The sequence below is a fragment of the Sinohyriopsis cumingii genome, chromosome 14 (assembly GCF_028554795.1).
Source record: "Sinohyriopsis cumingii isolate HCF-2022 chromosome 14, ASM2855479v2, whole genome shotgun sequence".
NCBI lineage: Eukaryota > Metazoa > Mollusca > Bivalvia > Unionida > Unionidae > Sinohyriopsis > Sinohyriopsis cumingii.
Genome location: NC_142974.1, coordinates 20,759,516 through 20,779,008, shown reverse-complemented (window position 1 = coordinate 20,779,008; position 19,493 = coordinate 20,759,516). Strand labels below are relative to the sequence as shown.

At 35.6% G+C, this 19,493-nt stretch overlaps 1 protein-coding gene across 1 annotated transcript in view; it reads right to left on the bottom strand.

Moving 5' to 3' along the window:
- Nucleotides 1–807: 807 nt before the first annotated feature.
- LOC149783390 (peptidoglycan-recognition protein SC2-like) overlaps nt 808–19,493 on the bottom strand; it is a 28,708-nt gene continuing 10,022 nt past the window's right edge. Inside the window, exons 2-3 of the mRNA XM_089932833.1 lie at nt 17,835–18,110; nt 808–1,139 (exon numbers count right to left, since the gene is read on the bottom strand). Coding sequence (XP_089788959.1) covers nt 808–1,139; nt 17,835–18,110 — 608 coding nt within the window. The remainder of the gene's footprint in view (nt 1,140–17,834; nt 18,111–19,493) is intronic.

Here is a 19,493-nt window from a genome sequence, read left to right as displayed (position 1 = left end):
AATCTTTGTTATGATTCGGTCGGGGTTCGAACCATCGACCACCCGCATCCGAAGCGTACTCTCTAAATAATAGACCACGGGAGTGGTCCAAAACGGTAGGCAAATTCAGAATAAGAATACGCAAATCTCATAAGCATAGGACATGTTAATATCGTTTAGGGACAGTACCACGGGTGTTTTTATGCTAAAGTCTTTGTGGTCAAGATTTGTCATGCAGTCATTCACATATCAGACGAAGTTACTTTCATCATTGCGTGTAACTGGGAGTCCATAGGTTCATCAGTTCGTTTATTTAAACTGTATTGCTAAGTTGTTCACAGGCATACTGCTTTATCTGAAGAGGGAAACAACAATTAATAGGATGAACGTCATTCAGATACTATTGTTTCTGCTTGCTTGAAATACGTTTTTAACCATAGATCTGAATATTATGTACGTTTCTCCATTATGGATTAGCTTACATCGTTCCTTTTCTAGTATACATTTTTACGAGTATAATGAAATAATTTATTTATGAATGATTTGATTTTGGGAATCAACTAGAAACGATGTATTGTAAATACAGTAATTTTTCTATGATTTGGTCTTTTTGATTTCTATCTATTTCAGTGATAGGTACACTAGACTGTTTGAACTTTAACCAGTACCAGTAATTTGTACTATTATTATTTTTACTATCACTATTATTATTTTTTAACAAGCGTTTACGTTATTATTTGAAAACACTGACATAAATAATAACAAAATAATTGAACCAAGAGCATAGATGTGATAAACAAAACTTTTTATTACTTTGTCTTCGCACTCTCAGGCAGTAAGATTTGCATGATGTGGCCATGTTTTTATTAGGTCGTTAAACTTATGTCCAGGACTGTCAAATGTTTGTGAAGCAGCTCTATGACCATGTAGCGTATAATTTGCAAGTACTTTTAAAGTAAGAATTCCACATGATATAAGGCTGTCTATAGCATTCAGCGCGGCATCACTTGGAAAAACATCATTGAAGTTCCCCATGACTGCAATTGATACTGATTTGGAATTCCATCCACGCGTGTGAGCACCAACCCTTTCCCATCCGCGTGCTTCATACGCCATGCCGTCATCTCCGACTACAAATGAGTAGCCAATATCGTCCCAGCCTGTGGATATACAGAACACATTACTGGTTAAAAATCAACAAGGTTATTCAGTTGGATCTGTGTTCAGTTTGTTTTGCAGTCGTCTGGAGCAATGCACATTTCACCGCCGCATATTTGAAATGACGTTACCCGCTCAACCGGCGGACAAATAAGCTGCAATTAAGAACTGGACGGTCTATATGAATGCAAGAGCAGTTTTCTTGAAGATGTAAACGCTGACTAAATTCTGTATATGGTTGATTCCGAGAGTGATTTTTGTTTAACATGGAATGATAAAGAAAAAGTCATTTGAATAAATTGACAAAATATAATACTGCAAGGCTCTTCTCAGAAAATTAATTAGATTAGTTTTATGGCGAAATATAAATTTTAAGTGACAGACGGTCTGCCTTTTGAATTTCAAATTACACATATGTTATCGCCATCGCAATAATTGTTGCACAGAAAAAATAGAATAAAAGGGGGCTGTTAAATACTCCAACCAATAGCTCTTGGTTTAATAGATATCCTGCGTTTAAAAATGTACCCACCTTATCTTATGAAACAACAGGTTGCCATCTTTGCATCCTTTCTTAAGTAATTCTATCGAAAACAGTTGCTTTGCTTATTTTAGCTCTGCCAAACGTATGTCACAGCAGATGATAAAATTCAAATAACGATAACAATTTAGAAATTAAAATTACAACATGTTTAGGAGATCAGGATCCCAATCAAATGATCGATACTTTTTTAACAGTACATGTTGCATTAAAACGTAATCACAAGTACAGGCATAATATATTTTCAACACATTTTTACAATCGATTGTGTTAAAATAAACAATGATAATAAGGATATATTAAAGGTGCTGAAGATTTTTATCGTTGCGATTTTTAGTGTTGCGTAACGGTTTACTCACGTAAAGGACGCGAGCATTTGCAAATAATGAAATCCACGCAGAATTATTTCATTAACTGTTTGTCATACGTGCATCACCAACTTACCTGTTACCGGTTTGTGCGTGTGTGTGTGTATGTGCGCTCGATTGTAGTTCGGAAAGAGGAAGCGACTCACTTTATTTCGAAGTAAATGAATGAAACCACCGAGTTTAAAGTGATTCTACTGCGATCGGGGCGAAAACGGTTTGGGAAAGGGTAGCATTTTAGGATTAGACCATGACTCGAAAGAGATAAGATTGAGGAAACATCTAATTTTAAACAACAAAACATTACACAAAATGAAAGTATCATGGATTTATGTGTTGCTTAAAAAACTAAATATAACTATATGAGAATGATATACGTATCGTAGCGCTTTAATGTTAAATAACTACAGTGAGTTTTATCATGACCATCGTATGAAACACAACGTTTATTTAAACGCTCTTTGTAACTAGCGTTGCACTTATGTAGGTGCAGAGAGGTTGCACAACTACCTCTAAGAAGTGTCACGTCGCAAAAATAAAGCTTCCTAAAACGAAAATACAAGCGAAACCGAAACTTCTAAACGACCGAGGTTTCTCTAATTGGGTTAGCTCATTTGTGTTATTTTATCTAGAAGGTTGTACTATGCGTTCTATTTTACCTATCCGAATATTAACTGTTGGTAGTCACCCTCTCAGCTGCTCCTGTGTTGTGTAAATAAATCAGTATTATATGAATAATCGAATCTCAAACAGCTAAACTGGCTCGACAGCGACAAGATGCACTTAAGAAATATCTTTCAGTGAGTGATTCTGTCAAGAAACATATACAAGCGCGTCAGGCGTTTCAGTAGGAATTTACAGAGGGTAAAGAACAGTTATTTAAATCAATTGTTGGGCCAACCAAAAATATCGCTGCGCCTACAATTGCATCACATCAGGTTATCGGAGTAATAATAATAATAACAACAATAACAGTAATAATAATAATAATAATAATAATAACAATATTGCCTAATATTTAGAATCTCTAAGCGCATTACAACATTAGACAACACATATACGACAACAAAACATATATAATGATATGTTTACAAACCCAAACACCATGAAGTCAGAAGAAGAAAAAAAAAACATGCTGATAATATTTAAGGTAAGAAACATAATTAGGTATTTCAGTTTGTTCCTGCAGTCGATATGAGTGAGTTTTGAGAGCACTCTTGAATGTGATCACTTTGTCTTCGTGTCTACGTTCAGTGCAATTAATTCCACGTTGCTGGGCCCTAATATGCGAAAGAACGCTATCCATATGACTTGGTTTTCATAGTGGGGATAATGAGTATACGATAGTCAGAAGAGGAACGTAAGTATATTGCTGGTGTGTACACATGGGTGAGGTCGGATAGGTATGTTGGACTAGAGTCCGTCAGTGAAACGTAGCACATAGAACAATGTTTGTGTTTGATTCTGGATCAGATGCATAGCCAGTGTAGGGTACAGAGCAGCGGGATGTATATTGGGATCGTGGTACTCTAAGTATGATCCGAGCATTTATGCTTTGAACTTTTTGGAGTTTTTGGAGTAGATATTGAGATGAACCAGCCATAACTGAGTTACAATAGTCCAGTCTTGAAAGTAATAATGAACACACATGTGTTTTAGGGGCATCAACTGAAATATATTTGCGAATTGAGATGATGCGTCTCAGCCCAAGATATGCATCCTTGCATATGTTCATGACATGTTGGTGTAATGTGCTAGTACTGTCCAGAGTAACACCTAGGTTTCGTACTGATTGTGTGAATTTAATGTTGGTGTTGCTAATATTTATTGTTTGAGGTAAAGGATGTGAAGTAGAATGTCTTTGTGTTGTGATCAGAATGGCCTCAGTTTAATCATCATTCATCTGCAGCTTGTTACATGTCATCCATCATTTCACATCAGAAATGCACTTCTCTACACCTTGGATGGTATCATCAACTTCAGTTGGGTGGCTATATTTGTATATTTGGGTGTCATCAGAGTACAATTGGTGATACACTGGGTGATGATATATGACACTTGAGAGCGGCTGAGTGTAAAGAAGAAAGAGAACAGGTCCAAGAACATACCCCTGTGGAACACCACAACATTTATGAACTGGACTGCAGTCTATTCCGTTTGCAGACACTATTTGTGTCCTGTTGACCAGGTAGGACTTGAACTAAAGTAAGGCTGTATCATCAATGGCAAATACATGCTGGAGGCGGTGAAGTAATATATCATGGTATATTGTGTTAAATGCTGCCAACAAATCAAGGAGGGTGAGGGCTGGAATCTTTCCGATATCCAAGAGAGAATGTCATCAACTACTTTTAGAAGAGTAGTTTCAGTACTGTAGCACGGGCGATACGCAGACTGTACATTGCTTTACAGACTGTTTGATATCAGATGAGACACAAGCTGGGATAGAACAACCTTTTCTAAGATTTTTTATATGAATGGGAGATTATAAACTGGGCGGTAGTTCTTTAAATCATTAAGGTATAGTCTTGGTTTCTTCAGCAGAGGCTTTACAATGGCAGATTGTAATAATGATGGGAATTCCTCGGATTAGAGAGAGGTAATAATAACGTGAGTTAGTGAAGGCAGTACTGGATCTAAGATCTCAAGCAGCAGTGATGTTGGAATTAGTTCAGGTTCACATGACTTCGGTGCACTCTTCACCAGAAGTGTACGTACGAAATCCAAAGAGACATGTTCAAATGCTGCTAATAGTTGCCGCTCCAATTATGTATCCAAACTGTATGGTGATGACGAGTCAATTGAAATTGTGGTGTCATGCTTATCTCTAATGGTTTGTACTTTGTCACGTAAGACATTTGCAAACATGTTCGGAAGGTCGACTGGAGAGAAGGTAGTTGGAAGTGGTGTAGATTTGTTCCTTGACATTAGCTTGTTAGTAATCTCGAACAGCTCTTTGCAGTTGAACCTTTCCATGATGTTATTACTGTAGTGGGATAATTTCGCTGCATGGATTATATTTGTGACATTCTTGTTAGCGGTATCATAGATTCACTTTTGAATACTGAGTCTGGTGGAAAGCCAAAGCCTTTCAGCTTTACGGCGGTCTCTTTTAGCAGTGCGAAGCTGGTCCCTAACACTGATATACCATGTAGAACACTTTTGAATTTGAATTTATACTCTGTACGTGGTAGCCGGGGCATGTTTGTCAAGCAATGAACGCAGGCAGTTATCGAGTTGATCTGATGTAGGAGGTAAGCAAATTGTTCGGTTTACTTGGATGCCAGTCATTAGTTTGGTTCTATTTATCATACAGAGGTTTCTTTTAGTAGCAGTTAAAGGTGGAGTGTTTGGGACTAATACGTGAAAATGGCATATAACGCAGAGGTGATCTGATGCAAGTTCATGGGATACCATGGATGACCCTAGAATGTTATTATCAGGTCTATGTAGAATTCAGTCTAAAATGTGACCATATTTATGGGTGGGTTGCTTAATTGACTGTTTTAGGTCGAATTCGTAAATTGTCGAGCCGGAAAGGGGATAAGGGAGATAACTGGACTTATTCTTGCTGTTCTACGCCGGCCAGCATTGAAACATTTATTTATTTCGCTTCTATTTACATTTAGACAATGATGAATGTAGTCCCAGTTCGTTTAGTCTAGAGCACAATGTAGTGTGGAGAGCCAAGGAGTGGTTATTTAAAGCATTTCATGAGGGTCCATCATAGCATAAACGGGTTGACTGTCGAGTATCACGTGATGGCGGGTTGTTCAAATGGAAGTTGTAGCAGTGGAGCAAGACAGCAGAGAAAATGTATACCTGTTCTCGTTTCCAAAACAAGGCGATAAAGAAACACATACTAACTGAACAGCTAATACATAATTAACACAATAAAGTAGACGAAGAAAGGCAACAAGCACAAATATCATGAAAACGGCTCAAACAACGGAACATCTGCATCAAGCCGGTTAAGCGATAGCGGCCATTTTAAATCATTACCAAATAAAATTAAAGAAGTTATGGAGTCTTCCGACAAAACACGTGCTGAAATTCAAGACGTTAAACATAGTGTCGATGATCTGTCTAAACCAGAATTAAAAACCGGGTATTTTATTCAAAAAGTTTATATAAAAGTTATGACTAATATTGTCAACGTGCTTCGTCGGGATATTAGCTGGGGCATCAGTTTCTAAAGCTAGGGTTTTATAACACTCCAGAAAAGGGTTGGGTTGCTAGGGTATTTCGTGAGTATAATGATATTCCACAAGTCAGTAAAAATATAAAAATGAATATGATAATTTTATTGATGCAGTTTATGAAATGAAACTACCCCCGGTAAGTGTTGGAACGCCATTTATATCACCAAGAAGGTAGCGATCGTGACAAAGGCTACAACCATCACTTCACCCCGGTGCAACTGGAAAAAGTCTTTGTGCAGGTAACTGGAAAAAGGCTTTGTGCAGGTAAAGAGGGAAGTGGTCTTAATACCTCATGTCACAGCAACGTTCTTGTCCATGTTGAAAGACTAGACATTCTGATTATCAGAAAACGACATGGTAATAATTCTCTAGAAATCACTGATGAAGCAGTTTCTCGGTCACTCATGGATAAAGTCATTGATGAATACCACAGTGATTGAGAGCATGCAGTTCGATCAGTGACAAGAAAATAAGATGATTATACATAATAGTTAACGTGGACTTGAAATGGTCTGGGTGCTATATTCGTTATTACCTACGTATATAGCGATACACGGTGATGGACTATGTGATGCTTTTCAGGATTTATTTAGAAGAATACCACCAAAAGCGATACCGATTGCAAAGCAACTGGGCTATTGACGTATTCGTGATCAATGTATTGGTGATGTTGGTGATGCTGCCAGAAAAACATTCTCAGCAATCAAGGATAGACTAGCAAGATTAATACAACGAAGTTCGCAGCCAGTAGAATTACCCAGCACTGAAGTTATGTCTGCAAATGTCATTTGAGAACTAAATCAACATGCAAATCAAAAAGCGGAATTATCTGGTGAACCTCTGTCAGAAGAAAACACAAATATAGCTGCTAGTCTAAAAGCAGGATTTGGTCTTCGTGTTAATATAAAATGTTTAAACGTGTATCTGATTAAGCATTTGTGATGGCTGTACCAGTTCTCAGATACGAATATGTCCGCGATTATCATTATCAATTATCTTACAACGCACGAGAACCAAATCAGCGTGGACGAAGCGAACTGCAAGTTCAAAAACAGAAGCAGATTTTACTTACCCGCTGAAGCATGTATTGAAGTAAAAGGTAAAAGCATAAAAGACAGTTGGTACTGAATATAACGTAGATGTTAGAGTTGGTTTTGTTAATACAGATATTACGGCGTTATTCAACAGTGATACATACATTATTGACAGAAGAAACAGAACGACGTCAAAGTTGCCAAGACGATAGTGGCTCTAATTAGATATTCTGATGACTATTCAAGATCAGCTGGTCGGTCAATGATGTTTGCCAATGACACTTCAGACTACGCCGACAAGAGACAGTTTAATGTAAGACGACCAAGGAGCAATGCAGACGCCACTGACGGTGGTGTGTGGCCGGTGGTTTATGGTGATAATCCAGAATTCAAGTTAGGATTCGCAGTACGTCGATCTATGCTAAACGATGGAAGCAGAATATTTTCATGTGCAGTTCCACTGTCACATATCGTTTGATTTTGAAGGAATGTCATAAAGGTATTTTTTTGGGACTCAGGCACACAGTTCTATTTGTGATAAAGGCTACCGACGATGATGTATATGGCGCACTATCGGTGATGAATGTAACGTAATGCTGACAAAACTTTCATTGTGCATGCCAACATTGATACCATCACTCGCTGGAGAAGAACGATTGCTCTCTTGTGTGGACTCTGGTGGTAAATCAACATTATCATGGTTGCCGATTACCACAGATAGTGTTCAAAGTAACATTAGTGTGTATTCACATGGCAGATAATATCACAGCAAAGTGTATCTTCACCGCGACATATATTCGTTGCTTTCCAAATTGCCGCACGAGTAAATTCACACACAACGCAATTATATTCGACAAAAGTGGTACTTCTGAAGTTTCATTACGGATAAATGGTTATCACGAACTAGCTGACGACGTAATACTGAACTTTGAGAATAATCATATTGCATAGCATCGTTTGGTGATCATGGCATGTGATCAAACTGTTCTGGTCTTCAAATATCACAACTAGATTTTACAACGCTGTATTCGATTTGTTACTTTTCACTGGAACATCTAGATTTATTTAGACAAGCTGTCGTGTATATACACTTTCGAGGTCGAGTGGCAAGAGGAGCTATAGCTAATTACAGACCAATCGCCATTGTACTCTCAGACAAAGCAGTGCTACTTGAAGGTGCTGGTGGACGAATGAGAGTTATTGAAGCTGTGCCACTGACTGATCAATCAATTTTAAAAACCGGTACTAGGCTGGTAAAGTATATTCTACAAAGGTATTTTTATTCCTGCATTGACTCAAAATCAGAAAACGGTTTTGGTCCTAGACTCCCTCTTCGCACGCTTTGCATGTGATATCCACAGAATTCGCTTACATTGACTTTGTTACAGGGAGTTGTAGAGCCAATTATGGGTTATTTAGAGTTATTCATTGCTTGAATCATCATCTATTAAAAACTAAACTTCAATTTAGATATATATTTGCCATAACTAGAATATGGAGGACATCCCTGCGATTAAACCCTCTCAAGCATGACTCGATATTGACAGAATGCGCCGCCAAGTTGGCGATTCGAAAAAGTTAACGTTAGTAAGCTCATAACGTTTATGCCGGCGAATAGCACTCTAATCAATCGTATCCGTGAATCCAATAAAGAGTTTCGCAACGAAGGCCCGGCTCATGTGTGGTTAACATTCAAAATGATACGCGACGTTGATGTTACAATGAATGACCAACGAACAGCGACGATTATTAATTTTTTTGACGAATAAAGATAACATATTTTAATAAAGATGATCATGGAGACAGACAATACATGGATTATCCTTGACGAACGTTAACATGTCGTTTATATATCGCGCTGGAGATATTGTGACAATAAGTAAATATTCCTAACCAGGAGCGTGAACTGGTATAAACAAACCATGTTATGAATGAGCGTATCATATGACTGCAGTTGTTAATGCGATATTTCCTCTGAATGATAAACCTATCGTTGATGATCTCAAACCGATGAAATTATCTAGATTAAATTGTGTAGCTGAGGTAGTTATATTACATTTCATAAACGCGATGCGTGGAAATGGATTTACCCCGTGATAAAATAATTAAATGGACAGAAACGAGGTTGCTGGACTGGAAAAGAACTTACAATGTCTGATTACGGTGAAGACGTTAATCGGCGAGATTTTGTATAAGTCATCAAAATATGAATCAAGAGGAGCTCCGATAAAAATTTTCGTTCATAACTAACACGCATGGAAATCGGCCATAACAATATTTGCGCAAGATAAAACTGCTACATTTCGTGATGATTATGTATTTTGATATCAGAAATATCAGCAAGAATGAACCCTTAACTGTGTGGTCATTTAATCCCGATGTAGGATCTAAATATTCCGATTAATTTGTGCGCACCTAACGAATATATTTATCGATCGTAAGATCTTCACGATAAAACGAAAAATCTTGCAATGAAAAATGCCGATGATACTGAATAATTATTATGTAATTGTTTTACGGTTCCTGCAGTTGCTGCCCACTTTGCCAATTAGAAAAAAATCATGAAAGCTGAAACGACTGGAATTTATTGAAGATGTGCGGCTAAATTCAATAAAATACGGACATAGCGAATTATGAAATACTAAATATAAATTATAGATAAATTATCAGCTTTGATATCATTGCATTTTATCGTGGAAGGTTTCTTATGATGGGAGAATATGTTGAATAATTTAAGCGATTTTGACATCCAACATACGATATGACCAAAGTTACAATTCATTGATATTTACCCTATTTTGGTTTAACTGGATTTTCATATATTAAATCTTTTTCGTTTTAAGAAGGTTCGAATCCGATTGTGTATGTTCAGTTTTGTCGTCATTTTTCAGAACATGTTGGGCTCCAATAGTGCTTTTCGATATATGCTTGATAATATAATTGTATTATTGTTAACTCTAAGCGAAGCAATAATATCGTATCGCCCACAAAAACAAGTATTGTTACAAATACCTGACAAGGGAGTTGTCAGCGACGATGTCAGAGAGAAAACTAATCTTTGTAATCCCAATGGAATTGAATATGAAAATAAGCTTTCAAATGATCTCGGCAGAAAAAATAATCGCTAAGATTAATCAAGGTGGTTAATATGATCACAAAAGACATTGCACAAGATTAATTGTAGAAGATGCCAAACTAGATTTTATAAGTGTTGATACTACGGAGAGAGGCATATTTATAAGCCGGAATAATGCTGTTTTGTCGGGCGGAACTAAACTAGGTACAAATGTGAGCTATATTGATTGTGACTCATTGCAGTTTTCCCATTTAAAATCTTCGATGTTAGCATATGATTCGATAAATGTATTGTCGACGATAAACATATTTCCCGATCCTTTGGTTAAAGTCGCTACAGATTCATTTTATATTAATAAAAATATACGGATTTGTTAAAGATTCATACCGATTCGTCATAGGGAGAAAGGAGAATAAAATCAGCCCACGTTGAATCTATATATATATATATATATATATATATATATATATATATATATATATATATATATATATATGTGTGTGTGTGTGTGTGTGTGTGTGTGTCACACACGTAATCAAATGTCATTATTATCGTCAGCACCATCGGTATATGATCCGGTAGGTCAACATAACACCGTCTATATTAACGGGTGCGTTTTTTCAGGGAAAACAACACGTTCGATTAAATTACTTCGGAATTTTGACATGGCTGTTTTGACACCAAAACATAGACTTGCCAGAGAAATCATCAAACTTCAAGTAAAATATCAAATTTAGCGTCTTTAGACGGTGCGGAAACGCATTGACGCCTGAACGATAGGGTGAAAAATACATTACCAAGCTCATTATTTGGGTAAGAAATATACACGGTGTCGCTGGAGACATAAACAATTATTCTTGATTGGTTATTGACACGGAGCACCGATATAATATTGTTTGGCAATCATGGTCAACCGCAGCCTTTCGTTTGAACATAGCCGCATGAAGGGTTAAAATCGTTCGTCAATTATTACGAAGACGTAACTAATGACTACCGAGTGCTTCATCCAGAATTATTACAATTTATGAAAGTAATCAGACAAGATCCAGTGTGAAATAATGCGTGAAATAATTCAGGAAACACATAAATGATTTTAGGAATTTATGGAGTCCTACTGATTTGATAGTTGCAAGTAGAATGATAGTTCGTGCCAGACTTAGAAAACAATTATTTATGTTAAATAAAGAAAACATTTCAAATCTACCTGTACCATTGTGTTATTGTTCAGCAGATAGGCAACAACAGAATAAGAGTGTTGCAATTCCTGTAATTAATGACAAACTAAATTTTGTATAACAAGATATTGTTGTAGTTCCTGTGAGTATTGTTGAGAGCATGTTAACGATGGATCAAGCTTCATGGACTCTAGGGTATGCTATAATGATTAAATCCTCACAAAGATTAACTAATTCTGATACAAATATTTGGCTTGTAGATGAAAGTATTGAATGGTCAAATTTAGTTTATTTTGCAGTGTCTCGAGTCAGAAGAATGTCTCAGCTGCGAGGGTTATCATATACTTCTCAGTAAATAATCAAACTACTTGCGACACTGAATATGCTGGCTATGATGTAGTAAAGACAAAACCAACTAGCTATAAGCAATGTGACAAACAATTAACGCGACTTTGATCTTGATGCTGAATTGATCATGCCAATGAAACAGCGACATAATAATCATTGCGCGAACTGTATTACGGTAATGTTGTGGCAATATTCGAATAATAATCCAAGACAGTTTACCGCTGATAGAATTAATAGTAGTCTGGATCACACACGCGAAAACGTGGTGCTAACCTGTCTTGAATGTAATCAACGTCGGGGCGCTGGAGCACTGCTTTCACAAACGTGAAGTCGGTGGTAACTGTGTAACGTCAGGAATTACATGTAATTGTTCACGTACATATCCACGTTGGGGAGCAGTTGAACCTAGTCTATAAATTGCAGGTTCAGCTTGAAATGTTATGTGGTCACACTCCAAATAGAATCAGTCGTTCTTTTCTACCCCTTCAAGTTCAAAATGTTCATATAAGATTCTTACCTAATGCTGATTGTCCTGACAAGAAGTTATATCATTGTATTGGTATATTTTTGTGATCGCATGAATAAGTTTCATATAAATCGCACGGGTAATTTTATTATTTAACGCAGCTATCATACTTGGTAGTCTTGCAACTCATTCACGAAATCTCATTTCTTTTCCAACTTTGTTCAGGAATATTTCCTGCGCATACCGATATCCAAACAATCGTTCAGCAAGTTTTCGATTCAATCGCTCAACGATTGCTTGATCGCGATGAATTGCAGTGTATCTTTTTCTGATTTTGGTGTTATCATCAACACTACTGCACCAAGAAATTCTTTGCCAGGATCAACCTGTAATAACTGTGGTCATCGCAAGGAACCTCAGTTGCTGTTTTACTTTATAACGGCTCTGCTTCTTTATACCTTATTGAAACATCAAGGACCGTCAACGCGTATTTTTGTGTGCGCGATTCACGTCTGCCGGTTCAAGAGGTATCGTGTTGTAAAACAAAATATCAGCTTGTTGAACATCATTATCAGCGCTGAGATCAAATGCATACTGAGTTTGTTTAGGTGGTGGTAGGTAAATTTGCAATGTTGCCTGTCCTGCTAATCAATTTTCAGCAACAGAACTGCTACAACTGCTGCATCACCAAACTTAGTAATCGCTGTTCTACCCCTCCAATATCTCCTTGGGCTATAATACATTGATTACATGTTTATCATGATAATTGGTCTACGAATCACCAGCTCTAACACTAGTTGCATTTCATCGCAGATCTTACCAACACATTAGCAAATGATTATATGAGAGATTTAGTTTTACAGACTGTAACATGTGTATCAGTTTCACGTGTGCAATATGTCGCTGTTGTAAATCTACATTTTTATACGCGACATCATGAACGTGGCTCGCTTAATCAATCGCATTTATATTGTATACTTTCCAGTCCTTGGTTGATTTCGTTGATCGAGTATGATATCAAGTCGGGTTCCAGAACCACGATAATTATATCAGGAAGATGCTTTTTTTTCCTGGATACGTACCCCTTTGAACCCCTGGTAATTTTCCCAGGGAAGCAACGATATCTCCACGTGTTTTATTAGAAATAAATATGCATATGTTGTACCACTTGTTTAACACTTGCCTGTAAGCGCAGGTCTTTTATTCCTCTTCGCTATATATTGGTGTTAATTCACTGGTGGGGTTAGGTGCTCTGCATCGAACAAAGTATAAATCCATATAATTATTATATTTCTACATCACGGATGTCAATGATTCCTTAACGACACAAAATCAAGAGCCAGTCAAGCATTATCCAGCGCTACCAAATTATATCAAGGCAATTATCATAGGTCCATCTGGATCTGGTAAGACTCAATTGTTAATTAACTTAACCAGATATTGATATTGCTTAAGTGGGATAAGTTATATGTAGTGGCACCATCTGTAGATGATCAGATATGCTACAACGTACCTAAAGATTTTAATGAAATTGCAAAGTCGGAGAATTAATAAGAAGATGTTATCGAATTTATCAACGATATTGATGATGCATCACCCATAGACGAATTAATTAACAATCTCGTAGGATACATTGGTGTTATGCTGGACAAACAATCAAATACATCTCAGATGTATTCTCGAGGCAGGGGCTCTAACCTAGATGTGATTTATGTTTCTCAGCGGTATACACAAATACCTAAAGTAATCACTGATACATGCAATCTTTTAGTTGAATTTCATTGAGTCAATACATATACTCTGCAAAATATTCATCAGACTTGGTGTTAGGGAACACGGATATGATTAAATTCATAAATTTCTATCAAATGTGCAAGGTACCTCACACGGATTTATCACGATAAATTTGCATGATCCTCGGTCGCGATACAAGTTTTGGTTGCGAAGCTGCAGCAGAGTGGGTGAGGACAAAAAGTGTTTGTCCTGGTAGGTAAACGAGAACGCGCAGTACAAGGTCAAAAGAAAAAACAAATAAATGAACAATCCCGTTTAGAGAGGCGTCGGTCGGTTAGAGGCCTTTGTCGGTTAGAGAGGCCTGTCAGCTGGAAGCCTTGGTTTTTATAGTATGTTTATTTTTGTCAGAATCTTTACTTTCGTGAATTAACTCTTATAAAAAGTGTTCTGTTCATCCTCTCTGCTGCTTATATTTCCCCGTTTTGATTAGTAGAATAATACTGAATTGGCCGTGAATCGATTTAAAATCCTTTTCACAATTACCAAATATTTATTCAAAATCATTGCACCGTGCGTGGAAGGGGTTTGATAAAAGATATAATAAAGTAATATTGTCATTCACTAATGCTTTACAAATGCAGACATGATGATAATGGCCGAAACAAGCAACACGTTTAAATTATAATTATAAAAAAGCGTTCATAAACTATATAGCGTAAGAATTAGTAAAATAACAGGAAATGTGTGCAGATCGAATTATAGCGATGGATTTATATTTCATTAATCTATCTATACTCATATTTGTTTACACGTAAATATGTAGCAAGGGTCACGCATATACAAATATAACTAGATGCGTACGTTTTTATCACCTGCGTAACAAAACATACATTAAATGCCCACATAAAGTCATGTTTATTGCTCTCTTCAATAAGAGAGCATTATAAAAAGGGAGGAATTTATCAAAGTGATATATATAATAATTAAATTTAGATGGTGTTCAAATGCGATGGATGTTAAAGTGTGTCATTTTCCTGCAGATAAATCCTTGAACTTCAGATTGTAGCTAAAATAGTAATTCAGAAGGCACGTAGCTCCAGCACACACACAAAATTGAATATGCACTAATGTTGAGAAATAAAGGAAGAAAAAGTAAAATGAATTGAATAAAAGCAGTAGGCTTGGACGTAACACAACCTTGAATAAAGAAACAAGGGTGATTATTGAATGGGTTTTATAGCCATCACATCAAGCGACCTCACCAGCGAACAATGAAGCATTGATTTATATCAATACCTCACGCGACGATCAATAGCTTGCAAAAAGTGTCTTTTCATGCACTACAGAAAAATAAAAAAATTAATCACATAAGTTGTGTCTATCTATTATATTGTCTGTAGGAAGAAGCAACAGCGTCAAACACCAGATATTCAACAATATGATCCAAAGTCGATTCTTTTTGTGGAGGGGGGGGAGGGGCAAGGAATATTTCTATATGCATTTAATGACTTATTATACAAAGATATTGCCAATATTGTCAGATTTATTCGTCTTTAGTATATTATTTGACAGTTTTTATTATTCATTTCAATTGAATTTTAATTTTAAAAAATTCTGTCCTAACATACTCATAACTGAATTATTTTTCGTGTCTTACTTAACTGGTGTGTAATGTTGAACTTAAATGTAGTGCAAAGCTATAACGAACATAACAAAGTAAGTTTGATTTTTAAGGGAAAGCTGTAGATCTCTGGCTTTGCCACATTATTGATAAATAATCATGATTGTATTCAACCGAAGGATCTTAACGTTTTTTTAAAAAAATATTTAATATTTTGTTTGTATCGTTTGTTTTTCTTTTATCTTAACTGAAAATTGCTTTATTTTGTGTTTTAAATCACGATGTGCTTTCTGCGATTTTTCAGTTTATTTTTCTTTTAATTTGTGGTAGTAAGTGACAACAGAAGGAGAAATGTTTCAAGTGGAAATTAACAATTACGTTCGGATCAATAGTGTTTTAAACATAGATTGCGACCTACTTGCAGCAGTTTATAGACTCCCAAACAAATTTTGAAAAGGCTTTGGCATGCTAGTTATCATTCACTCATACTGTGTAAAAAACAACACCCGAATCCATTATACAGATATAATAACTTAAATGAACATAAGTGTTGACTTACTTCGCTGAGACTATGACATGTTTTGCAAAATTAGATTAAAAGTATAACGCTATAACAGAGCTATGTTGTATCTGTACGTTCATTAGGGTGCCTTTATGAGAAGATAACAGCAAATATGCGGAACTTAAGTGATAGTATATTTCCTTTATTGGACTCCATATGTAAGTGCCAGTATAACTTACACACGCAATTTTTTTTAAAATAAATTTCAGCTATACAGTAATTTTGCAAAACGCATTGCTAGGCTATGCAAAGTACTGTACGAGAGAATCCTGTCTGTAGAATTGCCGCAGCAATAAAAGTAAAATCATCAGCATCATAAACTATAATATACGTTTCTCAAACGATACGTAACTTTATTATACAATTCGATAAAACACAGTAACACTACAGTTGCAACAAAAAATGTTACATGTACTAATATGATTGTGTTGAATGCAAAACACAGCAGTGATATAAATAATAATAGTCTATAATCTTTTATCTGGTTGAATTTTCATGAACGAAGATTAAAAAGGACAATTCATGGACAATAGTATTTAGCCAGAAAGTATGAAGTCTATAAGATGTACATACCTATTTTACACACAAATAGAAAAGATAACTCATCCCTAAGTACAGCAGATAACATGTTAAATTTCTAGTTTGCATTGTACGTGAGACAAAATATATGTAACTTCCAGAAGTGCGAAATCTTGGCTATGTTAGACTCTTGTGTGGTCTTCGTTGCCCTAATTTGCGCTGATTGAAGAAAGAAGCGGCCAGGCAGAAAATGATTTGATCATGATATTGTACATATGGTGATCTGAAGATCGTGGATGCGAAGTTTATAATCGTATATTTTCCTTCAGCAACATATGCCGACATGCATTCAAAACTGTTCACTCAACGAAATAGTCTGCTCAAAAGAGGAACTTACCATTGCATAATCAACCTAAGTTCGAAGGTTATGGAATAAATTATTCACAATATGATGATAAGTTATTCTTTGTCTGGCAGCCAATTGAATTGATGCAACCGGAAATGACATTTTCACATTAGAATCACCCTGTCTGAAATCCTGACAGCCGTATTTTCAAAAAATTACTCGTATTTGTGCATTATTTATCTTTATCTGTGGATAAGATAATCGCGAAACTTTGTGTTACATCCTGAAAATATTAGGAAACTAAGGAAATGAGATTGATTTTATGCTATTTATCTTTATTCTCTGAAGAAACCGCAGTGGGAACAGGTGGTTGCAACATTCCTAAGGAACAGAAAGCAATTCAGTCAGGACTATGCCTGACACAATAAAAAGATCGTAAGAAAACAAGGACAGCATGTACTACTTAAAACGACATACACCTAATTTCGTCCTAGAAACGATTATAATGTAAACAGGTTTCATCATGTTCTTGAAGTAAACATGTAGTTCGTAACTCTGTATCTAAAAATTGAAATCTATTTCATCATTTTACTTACTTGTCATTATTAGAAGAAGAAAACATCTATCGTGCAGTTTATATGTGATTTATTGATTTTTGGCCTTTAAAATGGGGGAGGATGTAAGAAGTATTAATAATTATTAAACTACCGTTTGTATCCATATGCAGATCCTGTATTCTCCCCATCTCAAGCATACACTCCTGCGAGGAAAAGCATCGTTGCATTGCTGTATGGTGAATGAAAATAGTGCTGACGGTCTTATTCATATAACTGGCACTCCGTGTGTCACGTGCACCCCATTCTGTACGTGATACGATCACTGAACATGGATTGGCAAGAAATGGACGATCTCTACAGTGGCCTGTAACATGGCAGGAATAATCTGTCTGATAATCCAATCCGTTACTTTCAGATGGTTGTTGTTCTGCAATAATAATAATAATAATAATAATATTATTATTATTATTATTATTATTATTATTAACAGTTATGACCGATACATTTATATATGGAGTTCAGGTATAGATACTGTTAATATATTCATTTATCAACATATACGATTTATGAATGGAATTATTCAAGATGATTACTTGCGATAACATACTTATTGACTGACGTATCAATATCACACATACCATATTTAGTGCAAATTTCCTTCCAAACCATGATTTAAATGATATAAGGAATAATTAGAAGCAAAAACTATCTAGCACGTTTATGTTTTGAGCTGTGATTTGCAGTATCATCTGGCAGAACAAACGTAATACATTTGTATGCACATTAGTCTTAAAATTATAAAATCAGCATTGCGTAAGGTCTCGATGAAAGGACGCAACTAATGTAGAATAAATTTTGTACTGCTAAACTAATGCTATTTAATCATAAGAAGGTTTTCTACATTGACAAAATATACTTGTTTATGCCGATAGCAAGGTTATTTTAAACCTAGCGTTAATAGTTTGAAACAAAACTTAATTCTTTTAAAAATTACGCATTCTGGCATTTAATATCAGCATCAGTTTGAATGTTCCTTCATTAATATTTTGGGTGGAATTATTTATTAAAATTATTATTAACTGAAATACAATGTGCTAATCTATACAATTTTTGGAGTGGAATATTACTTCGGAATTATAGTATTTCAGACAAGAACAGTTCTGGATAATGTTATTGTGATAAGATAAAGACTGTAAGCGTATCACCACGCTTCAGGCCACTGACACATTAATATATTCGAGATTATAGGCATATCCCATGTTCAGTATTGGAAATCATTTGGAATACCACTGGCATTTATATGGAACTTGATACATTTTGATTTTTGATAAATCTTGTGTAACTATTTGGGTCTTAATTTGCATTAATGTAGTCTATGTTAAATATTCCCATTGTGTTGTAGAAAAAGAAATTATTTGTTGAGCTTTACACAATTTGTTTTGTTTTTGCGATCTTCCGTTATTTAGTTTAAGACGATATAGTTACATTTACATCCATGTTCCATATAATTTTAATAAATGTATAACGTTTGTGTATTTATTTACTTCACACGTAAAGAGGATTGGAAACAGGTTTGAAACTGGAGTTGAATAGTTACCAAAAGTTAGATGGCACCAGACTTATCCTCGAAATAGTATGAAAAACTGAACAATATTTACAATTTAGGTCCTTTGGTTATACATGTTTAGTTCATATTTTATATCGTGTCTTGTAAATATTGGGTGACGACACTATGGTCACAGACTTAAGTAACATAAGAAACACAAAACTATCAAGTTTTATAAAACTTAACAAATAATTTAGTTATAAA